The 24988-nt window shown below is 45.7% G+C and overlaps 1 protein-coding gene across 5 annotated transcripts; it reads left to right on the top strand.

The window, feature by feature from the left end:
- Positions 1 to 298: 298 nt before the first annotated feature.
- Positions 299 to 24240, top strand: si:dkeyp-121d4.3 (uncharacterized). 5 transcript variants are annotated; one of them, XM_054599875.1, is made up of 21 exons: positions 299 to 540; positions 647 to 697; positions 2309 to 2490; positions 2576 to 2618; positions 2902 to 3027; positions 3389 to 3496; positions 3576 to 3794; positions 4219 to 4365; positions 4467 to 4697; positions 5089 to 5307; positions 5392 to 5538; positions 5617 to 5859; positions 6275 to 6433; positions 6515 to 6775; positions 7031 to 7135; positions 8103 to 8240; positions 8445 to 8552; positions 8796 to 8830; positions 9066 to 11649; positions 11985 to 12096; positions 23941 to 24240. In XM_054599875.1, the coding sequence occupies exons 2-21, from the start codon at positions 665 to 667 to the stop codon at positions 24003 to 24005; spliced, it is 5265 nt and encodes a 1754-aa protein (XP_054455850.1). In that variant the 5' UTR covers positions 299 to 540; positions 647 to 664; the 3' UTR covers positions 24006 to 24240. The 5 variants fall into 5 exon arrangements, with proteins under 5 accessions (XP_054455850.1, XP_054455851.1, XP_054455852.1 ...); XM_054599876.1 differs by lacking the exon at positions 23941 to 24240 and adding an exon at positions 19741 to 19813; XM_054599877.1 differs by lacking the exon at positions 23941 to 24240 and adding an exon at positions 12525 to 12680.
- Positions 24241 to 24988: the final 748 nt, after the last annotated feature.

The following is a 24988-nucleotide window of genomic DNA, read 5'->3' as shown; positions in this document are numbered from 1 at the left end:
CTGGGGGTGGGGTCCTCCTCCTCCTGGGGGTGGGGTCCTCCTCCTCCTGGTGGTTGGCCGTTGCCGCCCGATGAATGGGGGCCTCCTCCTAGAGGATGGGCACCAAGAGGACCATCCCCGCCGCCGGGGTGGGGGCTTCACCCAGAGGACTGGAGACCCCCCCCACCCCCCACCCAGATGACTGGAGACCCCCCACCCAGATGACTGGAGACCCCCCACCCAGAGGACTGGAGACCCCCCACCCCGATGACTGGAGACCCCCCACCCCGATGACTGGAGACCCCCCACCCCGATGACTGGAGACCCCCCACCCCGATGACATGAGACCTCCTCCGGGCTGGAGACCCCCTGGCTGGGGTCCTGAACGTCCCCCTGAGCTGTGGGGGCCAGAGCCTGTTCCACCAGCACCAGTACTGCCTGTACCACCGATCCCCCGGACCCCGCAGCCTACGGACCGGTGCCCATCCCTCCCATCCCCCTCCAGCCTGCGTGCCTCCGCTGGGGTACCTGAGCTACCCTCCGCCCGGCTGGACCGGAGAGGTGAGCAGCTCAGCAGCTTCCTTCTCAGTGGACCTCATGAGGTCCACTTCTTCCTCTTTAATTGATCATGTCAATGTGATTGATTAGATTCTCTCTCTGTGTTCAGACCGTTGTGGAAGAGGTGATGCTCAACCCACCGCCTGATCAGCCTGAATGGGTGAGTAAAGTAACAGACCTGGTCCCTGTACTAGGAGGAGGTTTAAACACACCCAGGTTATCTACTGGTTATCTGGTTTAACTAACCCTAACAACCAGATCCTCTTAATGGTCCTACTGGTTATCTGCTTTAACTAACCCTAGCAGTCGGTGTCAGCCGGGTCACAGCAGGAGGCACGACCACGGTCCAGGTACCACAATGATTCATGGAAACCTGCAAAGCGAGAAAGCACAAAGACTCCAGGGTAGAAGCAAAGTCAATAAGCGTAATAGTACAGGCAATAATAATAATAATGTGACTAATAATGATAATAATAATAGTAATGTGACTAATAATGATAGTGGTAGTAGCAGTGGGTGTCAGCAGGGCCTCAGCAGGTGGCACGATGACAGTCCAAATATAACTCTGATTCCTGGGAACCTGCGAGGCGAGAAAGCACAAGAACTCCAGGGAAGAAGCAAAATCAGTAATGTGCATAAATAGGAGATTAATACATAAAGAAGGAGGGAGAGAAGAGGAGAGAGGAGCTCAGCGTATCCTAGGTAGTCCCCCGGCTGTCTAGGCATATAGCAGCATATCTAGGGGCTGGACCAAGGAGAACCTGAACCAGCCCTAACTATAGACCTGAACCAGTCCTAACTATAAACCTGAACCAGTCCTAACTATAAGCGCTATCAGAAAGGAAGGTCTTAAGCCTGCTCTTGAAAGTGGTGAGTGTGTCGGCCCCCCGGACTGAAACTGGAACCTGGTTCCACAGAAGAGGAGCCTGATAACTGAAGGCTCTGGCTCCCATCCTACTTTTATATACTCTAGGAACCACAAGTAACCCTGCATTGATGGAGCGCAGCTCTCTAGTTGGGTAATATGGAACTATAAGTTCCTTAAGATAAGACGGTGCCTGGCCAGTTAGAGCTTTGTAGGTGAGTAGAAGGATTTTAAATTCTATTCTTGATTTAACAGGGAGCCAGTGCAGAGAAGCTAATACTGGAGTAATATGATCTCTTTACTTAGTGTTTGTTAGAACACGTGCTGCAGCATTCTGGATCAACTGTAAAGATCTAAGAGACCTATTAGAGCAGCCTGATAATAAGGAGTTACAGTAATCTAGTCTAGAGGGAACAAATGCATGAACTAACCCTAACAACCAGATCCTCTAAAGGGTCCTACTGGTTAACTGGTTTAACTAACCCTAACAACCAGATCCTCTTAATGGTCCTACTGGTTATCTGGTTTAACTAACCCTAACAACCAGATCCTCTTAATGGTCCTACTGGTTATCTGGTTTAACTAACCCTAACGGCCCTACTGGTTCATCACCACCGACATAATCCGAGGGCCAACCATCCCTTTACAGCTAATACTACTTTAGTACTGTTGTTGTGTTTTTATGTTCATATATATATATATATATTTATACTTGTGTATATAAGTTAAATGTGTAGGCCTCCCTTATCCTGCTGTCCACATACACATACTTGGCAAATAAAGCTGATTCTGATTCTGATTAGTACTTTTACTGAACTGGATCAGAGTATTTGTGGTATCAGTACTTAGACATCTGAGTCCAGGTCTTCATCAGGATCACATGTAGATCTGGTTTGTGTTCTTCAGATCAAAGCCCTAATTTCAGCTCCAGTTTCTGAGTCGACTCCGGGGGAAACAAAGAATCCCACAGAGGATCTGGCCGTCACTAAAACGCCGTCGGCTGACCACCCTTCTGCCCAGAAACCCAAACCTGATCCCACCAAGACCAACAGAGCTCTGGGCCTGCTGGGGAAACGCACATTTGATAAGTAAGTTAGTTATTAGAAGCTGGAGTTTGTCTGGTCTCTTCTTCCTCTTCTTCTTCTTCTGACGGCGGTGTGTTTGTGTTCTCAGGCCTCCTCCTGGTCGGTCCACAGGGATCATCTCCTTCATCGGGGTAACATGACTCATGATGTTCTGGTCCAGAGATAAATCCATGTTTCTCCTGTTAACCTTTGTCAATATCAGAAATGTCTGTCAACTGTTTTAATGGGATATTTATGAGTTCATAAGAACGTCTGATGTATCTGAGTCCAGTATTGTCTCTGTTGGAGGGACAAGTCCGCCTCCTCAGCTGGACTCTATCTGAGTCCGTCTGAATCCAGATCCAGTCCGTAGTCTGAGTCCGTCTGAATCCAGATCCAGTCCATAGTCTGAGTCCGTCTCTCTCTGATCCTCAGCCCACCTTCGGCTACATCGAGAGAGAAGATCTGGAGAAGTTCACCTTCAGCTTCGCCGCCTTCTTTGGAAACCCCAAAGCCATGACGCCCGGGGTCAGAGTTCACTTCACCGCCTGCAAGGAGAAGGTGAGTCGGCTTCATCATCATCATCTTCATCCTCATCACCATCCTCATCCTCATCACCTTCATCCTAATAACACAACCAGGTGTAGAACCAGAGTGAGTGAGACTCTGTGAGCATAAAGCTGGTTGGTTCTACAGTGACGACCCTTCAAACGTGGAGTAAACATTAATATCTGTGAATATCTGCTCTGTTCATGAAGTAACAGGAGTTAACATTGATACAAGAAGCTTGAGGAGGAAGAAGATTAGAGTTCCTCACTGTTCCTAGGTCGTCTTCTTGTTTTAGCTCTGACATCCTTCATGTGTTCTTTGTGTTAATCTCTCTTTAGAAATGTCGTCATGTGATTGTTGTTTGTGTTTGAAGCAGAACGGTTTGATAGCGACGGACGTGAAGGTGGCTCCTGGTGGAACCGAGAACGTGGACACGGAGATCTTCGAGGCGGTGGTCAGTCAGCCCATCGCCGAGCCTCAGGTCAGTTTAGATGACACGCGTCCGCCCGTCCTCCTTCCTGTTTACTGTCTCTGACCCTTCCTGTTTGGTCGGTCTGCAGCCCGGCGAGCGCCAGTACCCGGGTCAGGTCCACGTGGACATCGGGCCGCTGAGGACCAACCTGACGTTCGACAGGAAGGACAGCACGGTGACGCTGCTGAAGGACGACCAGGTGCTCATCAACCTGCTGACCGACATCGTCAGCGAGAAGAGGAGAGCCACCAACATCAAACCCCAGATCCCCTCCACCTTCAGCCACACCAAGGAGATCAGAGAGAAGGTCAGACCCTGACCAGAGACCCGACCAGAGACCCGACCAGAGACCCGACCGGAGACCCGACTGGAGACCTCACAGTGACCTCACAGAGACCTGACCAGACACCTGACCAGAGACCTGACCAGAGACCTGAATCAGGGCGGTTTGTTTGACAGACGCTGATCATAAAGGAACTCTATCAGTTTCAAAGACACCTTTTTTGCTGCACTTTTTAGATCTGTGTGGTTGTTGACTCTATATTTTAACTGGGACACCAGGTGGCAGATGTTTCTACACAAAGACTGACTTCACTAATGAGATCCTGACTCTAAACTCTTCATCCAGTTCCTGTCACACAGACATCAGATTCAGCTGTAAACATGTCTGTATTCTCTGGAGGCTCCGGATCAGATTCTGTCTTTGAGTCCATGTTTCTAAACTCTTTCAGGGACTCATCATCATCCTGAAGGACAGTGAAGGTGTCATCAAGTGTGACGAACAAGGCGAGCTCCCCTTCAGCACCAGAGAGAACTTCAGCGACATTGAGTTCACCGCCGAGGACATCAACGAGGAGGTGGAGTTCACCGTCTTGACGGTGAGGACCTTCAGAGACTTGTTCACTTCCTGTCACAGACTTGACTTCCTTCCTTTCTAAGAGGTCATTCTGAAACAGCATTTGTGTTGGTTTCTCCTCAGCTGAGAGGAGGGAAGAGGGCCATCCGGATCCGGCGGGTGAAGGAGCCCCTCCTCCTGACGCTCTCTGCCGCCACAGCCGCCGCTGAGGAAGCTGCCACCCATAGCGCCGCCAGTGACGAAGACCTTTGGCTGAATGGGAAGGCCGGCGTCAGGCCGGAGCTCGGTGTCAACATGAAGCTGGACACGGAGCTGTACGAGGGCATCGTCAGCCAGCCAATCATAGAGCCCACGGTGAGGAGGCGCCACGCCATGAACCCAGTTGATCGCTTTGTTAGAGGACACGGGATGATGACGGTATACGTAGTGATACAGGATGTTTTCTGCTCATTCAATGATATCATCTACATGAAAGAACCTGGTGGGGAATGAAAATATCATTTGTCAAATGAACCAAACAGTTTGAGGTGAAATGATGAAGAAAGGTTAAATAAATACATGAAGGTATTAGTGGATATAGATGCACATCCTGGTCTGAACTACTGCACGTAAAGCCTCCAGAACCTCACTGATGATGAAGCCGTCTGTAATTTCAGCCTCATCCTTCTTTAATCTCCTTGTTTGGAGGACAATGTTGAAATCTGATGGGCTCTAACTGGTTTTACTGGTTCCTCTCTCCCTGCAGCCCAACATGCAGGGTTACCCGGGTCAGATCCACGCCAACATCGGCCCCCTCAAGACCAACGTGACCTTCGACCATCGGGACTGCGGCGTCACGCTGCTGAAGAACGACCACGTGTTGATCAACCTGCTGGTGGACATCGGCACCGGGAAGAGGAGGGCGGCCAACATCAAACCCAAAATCCCCTTCACCTTCAGCTACACCAAGGAGAAGAGAGAGCTGGTACCACGAGCCGCCGTCACTGGTTCCGTCTCATGTTCTTCCTCTGTGGCGATGGAGAGTGAACGCTAAGTGTCTGTGTTTCAGGGCATCATCACATTTCTGGGTCCAGAAGAAGGAATCGTCAACTCCGAGGAGCACGGTGAGCTTCCTTTTGACATCTGTGAGAACTTCAGCGAAATCAAGTTCAACAGCAGCGACATCCACAAGGAGGTGGAGTTTACGGTCGCCATGGTGAGTCTGAGGAACAGCTGCTGGACGACACACGACAGGAAGTGAACCGGTTTCACACTCGACGTTTTGATTCTGCAGGTGAAGTCGGACCGGAGAGCCATCAGGCTGTTGAGGACCAAGAGGGTTGAGGATCAAATCCTACAGGAGCAGAAGAGACGGGAGGAGGAGGAGAAGAGGAAGAGGAGGGAGGAGGAGGAGAGGAGGAAACGGGAGGAGCAGGAGAGGAAGAGGAGGGAGGAGGAGGTGGAGGAGCAACGGAGAGAGGCAGAGAGGAAGAAGAGGGAGGAAGTATCGGCGGCGTTGGCAGCGGCTAAATGCAAAGTAAGAAACATACGACCGACGAGTTCTTTGATGTTTTTATCTTCACGGGACTCAAAACAGCAGAAGATGAAACGCAGTCACACCTCGTTAAGAAGCATTCGTAGAGGGTTATGTTTAAGGTTGAGGGTAGTCTAACATTTATTGTAGTTTCAGATCATATTTAATGTTTAGTGTGAGTTAAGTTTGAATAATCAGTTTATAGTTAGTTTAGTTTAGTTTTAGGTTTAGTTGTTAGTTGCTAAATTAATAAAAATGTAAGATAAGTTAAGTTCTCTTTGAACAGCTTATTAACATCTCAGTAGTTAAAGAACTGACAATGAACTCATGGAACCGTCATTGAACTAATAATCATCTGATTCTTTACCTTTTGACCAACTGAAGTGTTTCTGACCGCTCTCCGTCTTCTTCCTCTCAGTGGACGCCGCTCGGCGTCAAAGTAAGAAGCCCCGACACGCTGGACGACCTCAGCAAGGAGCGATTCCAAGGCACCGTCCTCAAAGCCATTTCCAAATATCCACGTAAGGAGATCAAGAAGGAGCCCGAGGAGAACAAGGATCAACAAGGAGGTGGACAGGTGCAAAAGAAAAAACCTGCAAATGGTTCTGTTGTTCATTCCTTTTATTTAGCCCTAAATTAAATGTTTTCTTTCCTGCAGGTCAAAATTAAAGAGGAGAAAATTGATGAAGATGAGAAGGAAGATGCAGAAGGAAAACCAGAAGGAGATGAGAGAAAGATGGAGATGAAGGAGGAGGAGGTGAAGGAGAAGCAGCAGGCTTCTCAAGCTGCAGGAGGAGCAGCAGTGAAAGCGGACCCAGAGATGGGTCGACTGGTGATGACCATCGACGGTCAACAGAAGCTGCTTCCCTTCGGACCCAACGACCTGCTGAGCACCGCCACCATGCTGGACGGAGACAAGGTGACAAGGGGCACCGGAACACCTCGAACTAAAAAATAAGCCAAGAGCATTTAACCAGGAGCCTCACGACTAAACCAACCGTAGATACCATAAAACGATTTTAAAAAGGAACATTAGAATAGAAAAAACATCGTTACCATGAATTAAGAAACGTTAGAATAAAAACAAACTTCAGCATATAAAGCAAACGTACTTGACTATAAATCATGTGAAGTTCTGTAGAAGTTTAGTCTGAGCTGTGTCTCACCTGTGAAGGTACGCTTCAACGTCGCCACCCATGGAGAGACCAAAGAGGAACGAGCGACCTTCGTGGAGATCCTCCCCGACTCCTTCGAGGAGTCCATTGAGCAACGTCGCCACGTAAGACCTTTCAACCAACGCCGGGGAGAAGTTAGAGCAGGGGTGGGCAATTATTTTTCCCAGGGGGCCAAATGAGCAACTGAAAATATTTTGGATGGCCGGGCCAACATGCCGAACTCAATTATGCATAATATACATTTTATTTCTATATAAAAAGCAGTAAATGGCATTGTTTTGACCGCTGGTAAGAGTGTATGTTATTATTTGGCAATTAAAAGGTGAGGTTAGCTTTCAAAAATATCATTTATTCAAATAGAATTTCCAAAATGATAAACAAAATGTGAAACATTTGACTCATTTTCAGTCACATTAATAACAAAGGGCATTTTGAGTTTCATATACTATTGAAACAAGGGTTTTCTTAGCTTTCTAAAGACATCACATCATCTTTGTAGCCAAAATAAACAAGACATGTCACTGAACTGTGTAAAGAAAAGTGTCCCAGTTTTGTAGCCTTTTTGACTTTACATGCCTATATTAAACATTTAATGTTTTCAGAACTGTGCAAAAAAAAAAAAAAAAAAAAGAGAAAAGAAAATTGTCCTCTTTAAACACGGCGACATGCTCCCCACAAACCAAACACACAGGTTCACCTGGACTTCAGTAAAGAAAACATTAGTAGTCCATATTTGTTTGAAAGTTCTGCTTTCGGCATCACTTTCCTCTTTTTGGCATGAGCCGACATGTTAGCATGTTTCAGGGGTGACAGGTTGTCAATCACACGCATTTCACGTGCACAGTTGACGTGCACGATCGCGTGCACTGTGAGAATAAATGGGCTTCAAAATAAAAGCAATGCGGTTTTAGTCCACCCATAAGATAATTAGAAAATATGTTTTATTTTCTAATTATCATGTAATCTTTCGCGGGCCGGTCAGAATCATCCCGCGGGCCTTACAATGCCCAGGTCTGCTGCAGAGCCTCAACCAGCGACGACTGGATTAACGCTTTGTGTTTCTCTAACCAGGGCATCGTGATCGAGTTCTCTCACGACTCCGGACTCATCAAGTGTGCTCAGAACCCTCAGCTCTACTTCCACATGTCGGAGGTGATCGAGAAGAGGAGACTGGAGCTGAACGAGAAGGTGGAGTTCAGCGTCGTCCCGGTGAGTCCGGATCCTCCTCTTAATATCTTCATCGTCCCCTTTACCCTCCCATTTCCCTTCTGATGAATTTAAAAGTTCTTCCTCAGTGAACAGGCTTTAAACAGACTTTGTTCTAAACAGCAGCATATATTCTGTAGATCTAAAGGTTAAAATACCGGTTATGGTGTCCTGGTTTGGATAATGTCATCTATTTGTTTCTCCAAGCATGAGACGGCGGAGGGGGGGAACCAGGCCATCAGGATAAAACGTTTCACCGAGAGCGTTTTCCTCGCCGTTCGGAAACTGGGTGGTGTCGGGTTGAATAAAGGAAAGGTGAGGCGGACTTCATTTATATTTACACAGTTAAGATGTGTCTGTTTTGTTGTTTAAAGTTACAGAATTCTCACATGGCAAAAAGTTTTGTCCACTTTGTCCGCGATTTGTCCATTAACATCAATTTCCACATACTTTTAGGAAGTGATATATTTTCTGAATGATTTTCGGGTCTAATGCTGAAGATGTTGAACGAGATAATTTCCTTTTTCTAACTTTCTCTGATATGCGTATTGTTGGTAGATGACCATCAAGCTGGCAAAAACAGAAGACACTGAGTGAGTAATGATTTTTCTATGTTCTGTGAGAACATAATTGGGTGAAAGATAGGGATGTGCTAAGAGTTCTTGTTCTTTTAAAAATCAAATGTTTGCCTATTTATGTGTAAATTCAGATAGTTAAACCACTAGGTTACATTAGTAACCTGACTAAATGACACATTGGCATCTATACAGGATATATAGAAATACAAATTCTGTGAAATTATTCTCATAAGCTTGTCTGACTTTTCAGGAAAGAAAAGCCAGAGACAGACAAGCTGAAGGCCGTGGTGAAAAATCTTAGAACGCAGGACAGCAAGACCAGCACTGGCAGAAGGGATTACGGTGCCTCTCAGCGTAAATATGGCCGGAGCAGAAGTAGGAGCAAGAGTCCGAGTAGGAGTAGGGCCAGGATCAGAAGTAGGAGCAAGAGTCCGAGTAGGAATAGGGCCAGGATCAGAAGTAGGAGCAAGAGCCTGAGTAGGAATAGGGCCAGGAGTAGAAGTAGGAGCAAGAGTCCGAGTAGGAATAGGGCCAGGAGTAGAAGTAGGAGCAAGACTCCGCCCAGAGACCAGTTTGGACGTATCATCAAAAAGAGACGCAGCACCAGCGCTGACCGTGACCGTAAAGGAAGCACGTTCAGGCGAAGCCCAAGCCGAGAGATACCAAACCGGCCCGTCAAGAGCCGCACTAAGAGCCACAGCAAGAGTCGCAGCCGAAGCAAGAGTTCCAGCAGGAGTCGCAGCAGGAGCAAGGAGAGAAGCAAGGACAGGGCAATCAAGAAGAGGAGCAAAATCAACAGAGAGCGCGATGAAAGTCACAAGAGGAGGAGGGAGCTTAGCCCTCCTCCCAGACGCGGCGGAGTCGTGGACGACGAGCTCGCGAGGAAGAAGCGGGAGCTGGAGGAGCTGAACGACATGATTGCCTACAAAAAGTCTCTGGTGGACATAGACCCTGGACAGAGGACCTGCATAGACTATGATCACGGCCGGATTGCCGTCCCTCTCACTGAATACAAACCAGTCCGGTCCATCCTGAAGAAACGACCAGACGGAACCGATTACCACCATCGTTCTTCTCAGCCCTACGACGATCCTTATTATGACCGGCCATACAATCCTTACCAAGACCGGCTGTATGGCGAGCGCCCCGGTGATCCGTATGCCGGTCGTTCTTCCGCTGATCGTCCTTATGGTGAGCGCCCCTACAGTGATCGCCCTTATGAAACCCGTCTCTATGGTGAACCCTCCTATGTTGGCCCTCCGTCTGCCAGCCAACGTTACACTGATCGCTACGATGTTTATGACGAACCGTATGACGATCGCTACTATGACCCGGCATATGCGGACCGACCTTACGATGATCCATATCGCCCTGTCAAACAGAGCCAGTCTCCACAACCCCATGGACCCTCACCTTCTTCTCAGCCTGCCCAAGTTCCTTCTGCCTCCACCCAACCTCCCTTGATGAATACTGCTGCAACCTCATCTTCCCAACCCTCCCTGAGACCTCCTTCTCCCACAGAACCGCCTCCTAGAAGCCCCTCTCCCACACTGAAGAACACAACTCCACGCCAGGCACCTCCACCTGTGAAGCCGCCCCTCGATCGCTTCCTCGACATGCTTAATAAAAAGGTGGATGCTGAAAAGAAATCGGAACCGGTTTATGTAAATGATGACCTTCTGCCTCATGAGCGGGCACTTCAAGATGGCAGTGGTTTCTCTCGTATTGTGGGATTGGCTCAAGAGCAACCCAGCAGCAGTCTAGCTCTAGATGGGAAAAATACACAGATAAGCCCCAAAAGATCTTCAGTGGAGAGAACAAGTGAGGAACCAAAGAACAAGACAGAACCCTACGACAAGATCCAAAGTCTACTCCGTACAATTGGTCTGAAGCTGAGTACAGGAGATATGTCCAAACTGGCAAGCCGAGCCCAGGAGAAAATATACAGCCCGAAGTCCTCATCCTTGGAAAGAGAGACCATGTCATCCTCAAGGGAAGAACGGCAAACAAGTAGAACCAGTTCCGTTGAATTGGATCACATCTATTCCCCCTCGCCTACTAGGTCGTCCAGTTTGGAGCCACTCGGCAGATCGAAAGCTGTCTCTGAGTATGAAGGATTCCTGGACCAGCAGGAGCTGGAGGTGCTACAGAAGGCACAACAGCAGCAGAGTCTTACCAGGACAATGGGGAGCACACCCTCCACCACATCTCCTCCAACAGCTCCTCCTGGGCCTCCGCCTGCCCAATACCAACATCCTCCCCCACCAATCAACTGGCCCCTTGGAGTCACAACCCAGATTCCTCCAGAGCAGAGCTCCACAACCCCCAGCATGGTTTCTCAAGTTTCTCCTGCTGCTGGTCAACCACCCCAGAGATTTGGACTTCCTCCAGGACCTCCTCCTGGACCTCCACCCCGGCGTCCTGCACAGCCTCCTCCAGGACCTCCTCCTGGACCTCCGCCCCAGCAACCTCCTGGACAATCTCCTTTTGCTCCACCCTTCAGTCATGAAGTGTTTCCTTTTATTGGCCAACCTCCATCAGCACCAGCCCTGAACTCCTCCAGTCCTTTGCAGCCTTTAATCACTGCCACAGTATCACCCCCACCATCAACAGCCACAACATCAAGTCCAGCAAACGTTAACCAATCAACCATCTCTACCACAGTGGCCAGATGCCTGAAGGTCATAGAGACGGTGAAATCTCTGGCTGTCCAACCACCAGCCAAACCGGTCAAATCAGTCCAGTTCAGTTTACCCACAGTCTCTCCATCAGCCTCCAGTCATCAGACCTCAACAGAGGCTGATGATGAAATAAAGAACAAGCAGAAGGAGAAGGTACGATCAGCTTTTAATCTTTCATTTAATTAAAAGTGAACAAGTAGGGTCCGATTTACTGAAGAAGTCAAAGTAAGAGAACCTGTGAAGAGTTTTATTGCGTTCAGTTTGTTCAGTTTGTAATGGACCATTTCAAATGATGCTTGGCCCGTGAGAGTGGGGTAAATCTACACGTTGCTTCCTTTGAATGATTTCTATCTGCTGTCATTGTTTAATTTTCTTAGCCACATATAATCCCAGGTGATCTCGACGGACGGCACTGTGAAGTAGAACCCTTAGAAATAATGGACAGCCACGGGATAAAGCTTTTGATACGGCATTTGTTTCTGTTGCAGCTGGATTCATATAACCAGAGGGTTATAGAAAAGAGGGAGCAGTACTACAAGGATTGGCTCAGCCGCAAGAATCAGAGTGGAGAGTGGAAGGACGGCATGCGGATCTTCCCAGGTATCAGATCTTGTTCGGTTACATACACTAAACTAGCAACCTTTTGAATTACAGGGATTTGCTAGTTAAGTGTGCTAGTTCTTCAAAGACATAAATACAGTGGGTACGGAAAGTATTCAGACCCCTTTAAATTTTTCACCCTTTGTTTCATTGCAGCCATTTGCTAAAATCGAAAAAGTTCATTTTTTTTCGCATTAATGTACACTCAGCAACCCATCTTGACAGAAAAAAACAGAAATGTAGAACTTTTTGCAAATTTATTAAAAAAGAAAAACTGAAATATCACATGGTCATAAGTATTCAGACCCTTTGCTCAGTATTGAGTAGAAGCACCCTTTTGAGCTAGTACAGCCATGAGTCTTCTTGGGAATGATGCAACAAGTTTCTCACACCTGGATTTGGGGATCCTCTGCCATTCTTCCTTGCAGATCCTCTCCAGTTCGGTCAGGTTGGATGGTGAACGTTGGTGGACAGCCATTTTCAGGTCTCTCCAGAGTTCTCAATTGGGTTTAGGTCAGGGCTCTGGCTGGGCCAGTCAAGAATGGTCACAGACTTGTTCCGAAGCCACTCCTTTGTTATTTTAGCTGTGTGCTTCGGGTCATTGTCTTGTTGGAAGGTGAACCTTCGGCCCAGTCTGAGGTCCTGAGCACTCTGGAGGAGGTTTTCTTCCAGGATATCTCTGTACTTGGCCGCATTCATCTTTCCTTCAATTGCAACCAGTCGTCCTGTCCCTGCAGCTGAAAAACACCCCCATAGCATGATGCTGCCACCACCATGTTTCACTGTTGGGATTGTATTGGGCAGGTGATGAGCAGTGCCTGGTTTTCTCCACACATACCGCTTAGAATTAACGCCAAAAAGTTCAATCTTGGTCTCATCAGACCAGAGAATCTTATTTCTCATAGTTTGGGAGTCCTCCATGTGTTTTTTGGCAAACTCTATGCGGGCTTTCATATGTCTTGCACTGAGGAGAGGCTTCCGTCGGGCCACTCTGCCATAAAGCCCCGACTGGTGGAGGGCTGCAGTGATAGTTGACTTTGTGGAACTTTCTCCCATCTCCCTACTGCATCTCTGGAGCTCAGCCACAGTGATCTTTGGGTTCTTCTTTACCTCTCTCACCAAGGCTCTTCTCCCATGATTGCTCAGTTTGGCTGGACGGCCAGGTCTAGGAAGAGTTCTGGTCATCCCATACTTCTTCCATTTAAGGATTATGGAGGCCACTGTGCTCTTAGGAACCTTGAGTGCTGCAGAAATTCTTTTGTAACCTTGGCCAGATCTGTGCCTTGCCACAATTCTGTCTCTGAGCTCCTTGGGCAGTTCCTTCGACCTCACGATTCTCATTTGTTCTGACATGCACTGTGAGCTGTAAGGTCTTATATAGACAGGTGTGTGCCTTTCCTAATCAAGTCCAATCAGTTTAATTAAACACAGCTGGACTCCAATGAAGGAGTAGAACCATCTCAAGGAGGATCAGAAGAAATGGACAGCATGTGAGTTAAATATGAGTGTCACAGCAAAGGGTCTGAATACTTATGACCATGTGATATTTCAGTTTTTCTTTTTTAATAAATTTGCAAAAATTTCTACATTTCTGTTTTTTTCTGTCAAGATGGGTTGCTGAGTGTACATTAATGCGAAAAAAATGAACTTTTTCGATTTTAGCAAATGGCTGCAATGAAACAAAGAGTGACAAATTTAAAGGGGTCTGAATACTTTCCGTACCCACTGTACATTTTCAAGGTAACAGCTGCATGTCATTTATAATGTTTAGGGGTAAAGATTAGAGATACTAGACAGCTACTTTGAGCAGCTTACAATACATTTGTTTTTCTCAGACAGTTAGCCAGGCTTTGGCGGGAAAACCAGAGTTTCTTGATTAACCACATCTCCAGAGAAGTGGTAGAAATGGTAAGAAGTTCACATGATGGAAGTATCGCTAAGTTTTGTTTGGATCTAACTAGAGTAGAGACGCGTCTCCAGTTGAAGTGGTCTTGCAGTCTCACCGTAGATTCCCAGAAGGTAGGAAGTGATATAGAGTTCAGCGCTGGATTTCATTAAGTTGTCGTAGCTCCACCTCAACGCTACACGAATGTCTTGTGCATTATCACGGTGTATCTTGTTTCATTTTGAGATAGAGCTCGAGGATCACAACAAGAAGGTTTGTCCTGGAAATGTCTTCGCTTGTATTCATTTTTCTATCATCTCTCGTGCTCTCCCAGTAGCAGCGACTCGTGGTTGCACTGTTCAGGAGCAGCGTTCAGCGACCGCAGAAATCCTGACGTAGTAACAGACAACTAGACTTCTTTAGGGCATTGCAGTCGTTCTTCTGCCACACTCGTTAGCCGAGTCTAGTGGTTCGTCCGGCGATCAAGAACAGAAGCCAACTGCAATCTGAACTTCACAAAGTAAAATCTTTTTCCTCTTCATTTGATATGTTGTTCTAAGGAACCAGGAGTCCAGAAAGCACTATATAGTCAGATAAGCTTATGAGACTTAAATGCAGACATGTTTTTACTAAAGTTAGGATTCTAAATACCACTGCCGGGTTTCATTACTGATATCAACACTGTATATTCTTGATTTAAGTAGTTGGTAAACAAAACTATGAAAATGAACAAGCATTTGATACCAACTCGGTTACCTGACGCTTCAGATACATTTTGGTTAATACCAAGTCATTATTGAGCCGTGATACCCAGTAATAGGAGTTAGCTAGACATGTAGCTACAGTGATACTCTTCAAACAAGCTAGTTTAGTTCGGTACAGGGATACCTCTTCCAGCTTGAATACTGTTACCCTCAGCGGTCAGTGGTTACTGACTTCTTCCTTCACCAAATGGTCTCTTACCTGTGTTTTAATGGAATCTACAGTCTGGTACCACGTGGGGATCCAAACTATGAGGCCCTGAATATATTTGGACAGATGCAAGACCAACATACCTTCAGTTCTGCGTAAGAAGATCATCTCAGAGCCTCGACGCGTTGAACCCTGAACAGGATTGTGGTCAGCAGCCGAGCCCTTTGACTTGAGTCTCCTGATCCAGCATATTTCTGATCATCTACTGTGTGGACAAAAACATTGTCTTATACATACTATCTTTTAGTGAATGTGAGCGTGCTCCACTGGTTATCTATCGGCCGCCGCTCTGCGCTCATACGGCGGTTACAGCTGATAACGGCCTGCAGGCCGACAGTGGCGTTGTGGAAAAGTAGTGCTCATCCTCCGGTTCCCCCTCAGGTAAACACGTTAGCTCCGTTCAGCTCGGCCGTCGCCATGTTGAGAACTGCGTGGAGGCAATAGATCCACCTTTATTTCGTCTATTCATTCATTCATTCGTATTTCGTCTAGAGAACCTTTAAAGTTTGGTGGTCGCAAGAAAAAAAACGATGCAACCCCTTCGATTGCGAAGACAACATTGACTCCATACTCTATTTTGTTGCTTTGTGATGACATCCTCATTACAAAGAGGACATGGCATCCCAACAGGAACTCCTGTTTGAAGAAGAGAGGATGAAGACGTCAGCTGCGGTGGAAACTTTCAGTATGACCAGAGAGAAGGATGCTAAAGGATTCTCTCAAGCCTTATATCCGTCAAAACACCTGTTGTACCTAAAACAGTGAGCACTGAGTGTAAAGACAGTCCAGCTAGCTGACCATGCTAAGCTAATCCCTAGGCTTGGATATGATGTTAATTGACAGTAAGGGTCGTAACTACATGCTGCTCTTTATATAAACCTATAAAGTCCAGCTGTCCAGGCTAAAGGACAAAGCCCAATAACCACTCTACTGTACTACTGTTTGTAGTACTAAGTATGTAGTACTTGGGTAGTACTAGTGATGGGATTTTCGGCTCCTTTGCGAGATGCGGCTCTAATGGCTCTTCTTACTGTGGAGAGCCGGCTCTTTCGGCTCCCAAACGGCTCCCCATACACATGTTTTACATTATTAATTAATTAATAGCTTAAACCTAATTTTATAACATTTTGTTTCATTATTGACATTGTTAAGCACTTATGAGTAAAAATGCAGCATAACAATGCTTTATGAATAAAACCGTTATTACAAAATAGCACCACTTCCAAAAAAAATAACTTGAAAAAATGTAACAGTTAAATATAAATACAAACACCCACCACAATACAAAAAAGTAGGCAATCAAAGCAGCTTCATAACAGAAAAGCCACAATACAAATATCAAATAAAGTGCTTTTAAATTTAAGTATAACACTATGACAAAACAAAACACAAGTTTTGAACCACTCACTCACTGTATTAAACACAGATACCCATCACAGTATGAGAAAAGTATTAAAGCAGCTTCATGCCAAAAAGGCATAATTTCAAGTATTATTTAGACCTATAGTGCTATTAAATTAAAGTATAAAACACATGTGAACAACACAAGTTTTGAACCACTATAGAGATAAGGAACTCACTGTATCACTCAAAGACTTACAGATTGGCGTTGAGAAACACCAGGTGTCTAAGCTTGGCAGGGCTGATCCTGTTCCTTCTCTCAGTTATGATCTGTCCAGTTTTGGAGAAGATCCTCTCTGATGGGACGGATGTTGCCACTATGCACAGTCTACGTGCCATCACGTAAGAGAGCTGTGGATAGATCAGTGCCTTTGTCTCCCACCACCTCAGTGGGTCGGCACTGCGCTGGAAAAGAGGCTCCTCAAGGTAGGACCTCACCTCCAGAATAGCATCAGCTGTAGGATTCCTGGTTGCAGTGTCTCCGCTTGCCCGCTCCTCAAAAAACCTCCAAACAGCCGATGCTTGGGGCTCCTCCGGCTCATGTGCTGCTGCTCCCTCCTCTCCTCCATGACCCCCTTGCAGGTGAGATGACTGCCTATGCCTGGATGCTGCTGTGGTAATTCTTTGGAGGGCTTCGTCGACTGCTCTGTTGTCACTAAAGGCCGCCTTTTTGAAGCGGGGTCGAGGATGGTGGTTTCGGACAGAACTGCATTGTATTCCATCCGGTGGAATTTTTTGTCCATGCTTGAAGAGAGGGAATTCACCAGATCCTTCACGCACGCTGTGGTGACTCTGCTCTGGTGCTCTGTTGTCACCCTCTGAAGACCCCTGCACAGTATGAGCATTTTGGAGGCAGTAACATACCTGAAAAAAGAAGCATCAAAATATTATATTTTATATAATATTTATTCATTTAGGCTATTTAGCAATATTATTTTAAGCTTCACTTCTAAATTGCTTGACATAGGCTACTAATATTTTTTATTTAATAATATTATTTTCAGCCACTTCTAAACCTGTTTGTCAAAAAAAATATTTAACAAATAAAAAATTACAATGATAATAACATCCTAATAAAGTTTAATAGGTCATAGTAATATTATAGTAAAGTTCAATGAGATGATGTTTGAACACTGTACCTCTCTGCGCTGATCTCCACTGTGACCTGGTCAAAGGGCTCCAGGACGCTGCAGGCCTCTTGCAGAGCCTCCCACTCCTCTTGGCTGAGAGGAGCCACAGGTGCGTTGATGACCGCCAATGTTGCGATAACCGCATCCTTAGATTCCAGGATTCGCTGGATCATATGGAATGCCGAATTCCACCGGGTGACACACTCCTGTTTGAGCTTCAGCTCTGCCATAGACATCTGCCGTTGGGTGGATTTCAGTTTTTGGGTGGCTGCTGTGCTTCTGTGGAAAAATTCCACTATGGCCTTTACTTTATCCACAGTGGGCTTTGAAGCCCTCAGAGCATTTCTCACAAACAGATTTATGGTGTGAGCCAGGCATGGATGGTGTGTCCATTTCAGCAGCTGAATGGCTTTTGTTATATTGGCTGCATTATCTGTGACACAACACACAACTTTGTTCTCCATCCCCCACTCTCTTGCCACTCGGTGGAGCTCTTCAGCCAGGTTTTCTGATGTGTGCCTGTCACTAAATTCAAAGCAGTCCAGTAGACATGATGCCATACTGTAATTTTCTATGAAATGGCAGGTGACGGCCATGAATGACGTGGTGGCGCGGGATGTCCAGCAGTCAGTTGTCAGGCATACAGCTGAGGCTGTCTTCACCCTCTCTTGCAGGGAGGCCCGTGCAGCATCATATAGGCCTGGGATGAATTTCTGTGTGAGGGTTTTTCGGCTGGGGAGGGCATACATAGGATTGAGGGCTTGGCAAAAATTCCTAAATCCAACATCCTCAACAATGGAAAAGGGTTGGTAATCTCTGGCCACCATCTTGGCCAACTCCTCGTCTATTGCTGTCTGTCTTGCTGGAGTTAAGGATTTCTGGAGGAACTGCTTCATAGAGCTCTGGGTTGTGGGTGCAGGAGGGTGGGTTCGCAGGCTGGGGTGTAAAAATGGAGGCAGTTGTTGCTGATGCTGAGGGAGCAGTTGTTCTGGCACCTGAGGAAGCTGCAGCTGTTGCACTTGCGCTGGCAGACGGTTGTGGTTCATTTTCTGTCCTCGACTCCTCCAGCAACACCGCTGCATGCGATGTCCGCATGTGTCTGTGCAGGTTGTTAGTGGAGCCTGCACGATAGGATATTCTGGTTTTGCAGAGTCTACACTCTGCCCTGGTGGAGTCTGACGTAGCATTAAAATGAGTCCAGATTTTGCTCCGTTTTCTGTCACCACTCATTATCACACAGGCCTATTCAATTGTCACACTGACTCCCCTTCTTTATGCCGTGTGTGCTTCTTGACTGCTGCGTGCGTGATTGACACCTGCCCACGAACGCTATACAGCTTGGCCAATTGCCTGCGGTTTCCAAAAAAAAAGTGGAGAGAAACTTTTTTTTCAGTGTTTTCCCGGCACATTATTAATTGAAAGCTGCGTGTGATTGGTCAGATGTGTGGAGCACACGCTTGACACGAGGGCAGTGGAGACATTAAGGCACCGACGGAGGAAAAAAAAAACCTCTGCTTTACCACAGGCAGAACGCGCAAGGAGAGAGAGTGAGAGGGGGAGGGGGAGAGAGAGAGTGAGAGTGAGAGGGGGAGGGGGAGGGCAAAACTGAAAAAAAAACCGGCTCCCAAATAGGATCTTAAAACGGCTCCCATCGTAGAGCCGGTTCCAATCGTTCACGTCAAAGAGCCGGCTCTTTGAGCCGGATCGTTCGCGACCGACACATCACTAGGTAGTACTATTCCCTTCTGCTTTAGATTGGCTGGCGCTCTCTCATGTCAGCTAGTAACGAGCTAGCTAACATGTCCTTAACAAAGGCATGAAAGTCAAACAAAGGTAATACTCTGATGTTTAGTGCAGCACGAGGTACACATCTGGACCAGAATACAGTTTATATGACTTTACACACGGGGCTTAAATAGTCCAGGACGCCATCTAGTTACAGTTGACTAGATGTTCACTTCTAGGGTTGTTTTGTTAGGAAATGTAAGTTCAGAGGGAAAATGCATGTTTTTGTCCAGAAACTGGTTCTGGTTAGTTGTAGAATAGTTTTGCCATCGTTTTTGACTTCATTTCAGTTTGTTTTTTCTCAGTGGAGCGTAGCTGCTATTTCCAGATATCCAGAAAAGTGACTTTTTCACAGAAGATCCAGAAAACAGCGCTCGTCATTTTGAGCATGCCAAGTAGAGCCTCGTCATCAGTTAGTATTGTACTAGTTTCTTACTAGTCCGTTGAGGATATGCTTTTACCGTTGTTTAGGAGTTGTGGTCCAGTCAACAAACCCGGAGTGATTCAAGCAAGGCCAGGTTAGAGTCCTGGAGTCATGACTGAGGTAAGGACGGCGTCTGAAGACATTCCCTCTTCTCCGAGGTCATTCCACCCGACTGTATCAGCTAGAGCTGCTAACGTAGCTTCTCCTTCCAATCTGTGACGTTAGCTCAGGAAGCTAACCACGAGTGCTTCCCCCGTCATGAAGGCGTCGTCGGCTTCATTGACTTCAACATGTTCATTAATAATGTGTTAAGTAAAGTTATGTTGCATTGTGTCAAAGCTAAATTGGTCCCAAATGTATCAAATCATTACATTACATTAGATTACAGTCATTTAGCAGACGCTTTTATCCAAAGCGACTTTTACCTTCTAAACATAAGAACTGAATTTTGTAATCTAGCTTTACCTTCCAGTCTGAACGTTAGCTCTGGAAGCTAACAGATAGCTTTTACCACAGGGGAAATGTAGACAATGTCATAACTTTATATTCCATGATTATTCTTAAGAATTGGTTTAGTTCATATAGTGCAGCCTCTTGTCCGAGCTAAATGTATATACTTTTTAATCAGCTTAGCCTTCTAAGTAAGTGGATCACATTAGTGTTTCAAGCTCACGAGTTTAACTATGATTTAGGACCTACATAATGAATTCCTTCCTTTCAGCTGGTGGAACGATCTGTTAGCTCATGAAGCTAACGTAGAGAGCTTTTAATCATTCAGGAGTCAGTTGAATATCGTTAGCTTTGGCATTTTCAGGCCCGACTTACTGGTAGTCTGTCATCACTATGGTAAGTAACTCTACACCTCACATCAACGACGAGGTTATTATTGTTAACCATCATTTTTAAGTAATGTTTGTCCACATTTTGACAAATGAAGCCCCCTCAAGAAGTTTAGCACAGCAGTGTTTTTACCTTTTTAATACCTGTGAATCGGACCCTCGCAATTCTGGACTTTAAACTACCCTGTTGTGTGAATAATGTTAGCTCAAGGAGCTAACGGAGAGATCTGTTAGCATTGTTTGGAGGTCTCCAGATGGATATCGTTATCTCTAGCGGTTTAGTTGGGTGACTGATATCGAGACTCAGACTAGAAACAACACTTAGTGGACATCTGAGGTTCTTTGGGAGGCCGTTGTTTCTGTTCTTTAAATGTTTAGATGTCACAGAATTCAGTATATGATGCTAACAGATGCTAACGATTTTTATCCAGATTGTGTTTTGGACATATTTTTGTTCTTGTTTCAGTCTTCCAATCAGCACTAACGCTGACTGTCGTTTCTCAGTCGGCGTAAGTTTGCAGTTCCATGACCCAAACGACAATAGGCCATCCGTCACATTTAAATCCTCTGAACACAGCGAGTCTCATCTTTGTATTTAAATATGCTGCTCAGGTAACTTTCTTACACATGAAACCCGTCACAGTCCATCACAGGACAGACAGCCAGACCAGCAGTTCGATGAGTTTAAAGTGGAGACGCTGAGGTTCAGTGTGGAGTCGGGAAACAGAAATGGAAAATCACCTTTAACGATGTTTTTAACACTTCTTCAGTCCATCCACCGGCCTCCCTTACTAACAATCTCATATTTAATACCCTCATTATCATTTGTGAATCAGTGATCTACAACGTGTTCATTTAGGTCCATAATGCTACACATTCACAGCCGAGCCTTGTCAGACTGTTTTTATATTTACAAAGGAAGTTGACGGCATCAATCCAGTTCCTCATTTATTTGAGATTCCATTTCCTTTCTCTAAATGAAATACTGGACTCGGTGAACTTCAGTCTATGAGAAACCCTTTGGAATTAAAGAAATGTGATATTTTTAAAGTAAGAATAAGTTTTGTAATTAGATGTAATGAAATGTATGAATGAGGTTATACTGACATTCATAAATCAAATGTTTGTTCTAGTGCTTTAGTAGCAGTTTGTGTTGCATGTCTCCGGATTCAGCCAGCAGACAGTTGGTACGTTCCTGACCTCAGCAGTTAGCTAGCGAGGATACGACACCGCTAAACATCGTCCACCGCGACTCGGATCTAAACTCATGTCTAGTCTTTTATCTTTAAGTGACTCAGAAGGTTTAGAGCTGATAAAGAAACGTTGCAGAGCGGCATAATGTTTTCTCTTGACGGTGAAGGTAGGTGATCATTTTGATCTTTTAATTGTATTAATTGATCAGACTGTCTTAAAAATGATACATCTGTCACTTGAATCATTAACTTAAACTAAACGCGGTACTGCTTTTACCACAAACATGTTTCTGTGACCAGTAGGTTGTCTCTCAGTTTACATCTATCGGTACGTTTTTGGGTCATCAGTACATCGTAAACGGTTAAACTGAAGTTTAGAATTGATGGTTAACTTTGCTGGTGTATTAATTATTGATACAGTGAGCTAGAAAGCTTTAAGTTATTAGTAGGTGCTCTTTGTTTTAAGCAGTGAACGACAACGTTAACGCAGCAGGAAGTCAGCAGGAAGCAGATTCTAGAAACCGCTGCCGCTGGTTGACTTTGTACAGTTAATGTTAAATATCGTGAGTTGTTTCTGGTTTCACAGAGATCAAGTGACTTTAGTCCAACAGTCAGACGTTTGTCCATCTGCTTCAAGAACATCTGGATTGGCCCACAGTGGTCATTCTAGAAGATCTGTTTGATCTTTGTGCAGTTAGTCATCACATTGATAACAGCATTAGATGAGTCCAAAGGCAAAACAAAGTCCACGGACCATTCGAAGAGATCTTTGTGAAACCAGCCCGAGGACTTACAGTTTGGGACCAACTAGTGCTCAACACTCTAACAAATGTAATCTGTCCTGTTTCTGTAGGCATGCCGAATGCCAGCGAGCCCAAGAACGTTTGGATCTGTGGTCATTCGCTGGTGTACTGGGCAGAGTCCCGGGCCAAGTCTCCGGAGGTAGGTATGCAGCTGGGCATGGACCCCAGCAAGGTGACCATCTGGTGGAAGGGCACCCAGGGCATGACGTGGTCTCAGCTGCTGCCCCAGCTCCACCAGCTGAAGGTCACCTGGCCCAACCCAGACGTCCTCATCATGCACCTGGGCGGCAACGACCTGAGCACCGACAGCCCCACCGACCTGCTGGCCTCCGTCAAGAAGGATCTGACCTCCATGAGGAGCATCTTCCCACAATGCATCCTGGTCTGGTCCAACATTCTCCCTCGGAGGGTGTGGCGCCACTCCACCGATAACCACGAGGTGGATCTGGTCCGAACCACAGTGAACCGCAGGATCCAGAACATCATCTCGGAGCTGGGCGGCACCTCGCTGACCCACGACAACATTAGGTGCGGCACAAACACGGGCCTGTACCGGGCCGACGGCGTCCATCTGTCCCCCAAAGGCATCGACGTTTTCAACCTGAACCTGCAGGATTTTCTGGAGAAGTGGGAGATGGAGCTGACCTAGAGAAGAGTTCAGAGGTGGATCCGTTATTCTCTGCTTTTATGTTGTCTTTTATTTCTATATGTCTATATTACATGCCTCCTGTGAAGTGTCCTGACTAGTCTGTAGTTTTATCTCAACGCGTAGGAACTCTGCTCTTTAATGAAACACGTTTGTCTGCATTGAAACAATAAATTGAATATCAACTGATCTGCTGATGCTTCTCCTTCTTTCATCTTCTTCATGAACACAATGTCAGTGATGGATATTATCTTTAAGGAAAGAAATACTGGTAAAATACACATTTTGTAAATCAATAAAGGTCTATTTTATGTTAATTTAGACGTTTTAATTCACACAGAAATGTGTTCTCAATAATCAATATTTCATCATTCATGATGCTGCTCTGTTGTTTTTTTAGGCGATATGATGAACTGCTTGTTCTATGAAATCCATGTTTTACTTAAATTGAGGCCAATCATATGAGCAATTCAGAAACTACATAATCAGAATATTAGCTTTTTAACATCACAACATGAAGTAAGTGTTGTTCCACATTCTACTGTTTCAGACTTCTAAAGACAAAAGGAGACTATGAAGGTAGAATTTTAATGTTTCTCATTTCTTTATCATTCAGTTAGAGTCTACATTCTCATCACTTGTAGAAAACAGCTGGTTTGATATTCATAATAACGTTCCATTGTCAGCAGTCTCGTCACTCTCTGAAGTCTCCACGCTCTGTTGTACCTGTTGGAGTCGACCAGGTGAGTTTCTGTTTTCTCTGCAGGTTCCAGCCCAGGTGAAGCTCAGGAGGACTCAGGTGTTCACCAGGTGACCCGAAGGCCTCCATGACGTTCTCATCATCGTCCCTCTGTGGCTGCTTTCCACACTTCTACCTCAGAAAACCGACTCATTCAGAGAGATGAGAGACGTCCAACGATGTTGTTGTGAACAGAATGCAGGAGTTCTACACTTTCTACAGTAAGATGTTTTTACTGAAGCAGAAGATCTGAGAAGAAGTTTTCCAAACTGAACTGTAGTTCTGTAGTTTTAGTGTCAGATCAACGTTCTTTTGCTCATGTGACATTCAGACCTGACACACTGGGAATAAAACTGATGTAAATACCTTCTAATGTCTGTCTAATGTTTGAGAGCCCTCCATGTGAGGAATTTAAAAGATTCAAACATCTCGTATGTTGTGAATATAGACTGGAGACCATTCACATTATTACTGAAGAACATTCTGACCTCAGGGTAGTACTTCTTGAAGTACTACCCTGAGCCTTCCACTAAGCACTTATTGTATCATATTAGTTTGTTTCTATACTTTTGCTCTGGTTTCTGCTCTTAGATGCTTGTTTAAGAAAGGAGATGCACTGATGACTTCTGGTGACTAGTAGTTCTCTTGAATACCTATGTTGAATACACTTCCTGTAAGTCGCTTTGGATAAAAGCGTCTGCTAAATGACTGTAATGTAATATAATGTTATAATATAATGTAATGTAATGTAATGACCTCGGGGCCCTTTAGTAGCTGTTCTGGGGCTTTCAGTCATACAGTTGATTTGAAGAGGGTTTTTAAACTGACTATTCCTCCTTAAAGTTCACACAGAAAATGACTTTCACTTTTACAATCCTGTGACTGAAAGCTCCAGAACCAGTTCCGCGTTGATCCTGAAGGGGGCAGCAGCGCGCAGCCTGTCTGTGGTGACCGTAGAAGAAGGAGAAGAAGAAGAAGAAGGAGGACTGTAGTGGCCGTAGAAGAAGAAGAAGAAGAAGGAGGACTGTAGTGACTGTAGTGGCCGTAGAAGAAGAAGGAGAAGAAGAAGGAGGAC

This window comes from Anoplopoma fimbria, chromosome 6 (genome assembly GCF_027596085.1).
Source record: "Anoplopoma fimbria isolate UVic2021 breed Golden Eagle Sablefish chromosome 6, Afim_UVic_2022, whole genome shotgun sequence".
NCBI classification, from domain to species: Eukaryota; Metazoa; Chordata; class Actinopteri; order Perciformes; family Anoplopomatidae; genus Anoplopoma; species Anoplopoma fimbria.
The sequence above is the reverse complement of the archived record's forward strand: the minus strand, read 5'-3'. Positions and strand labels throughout refer to the sequence as shown.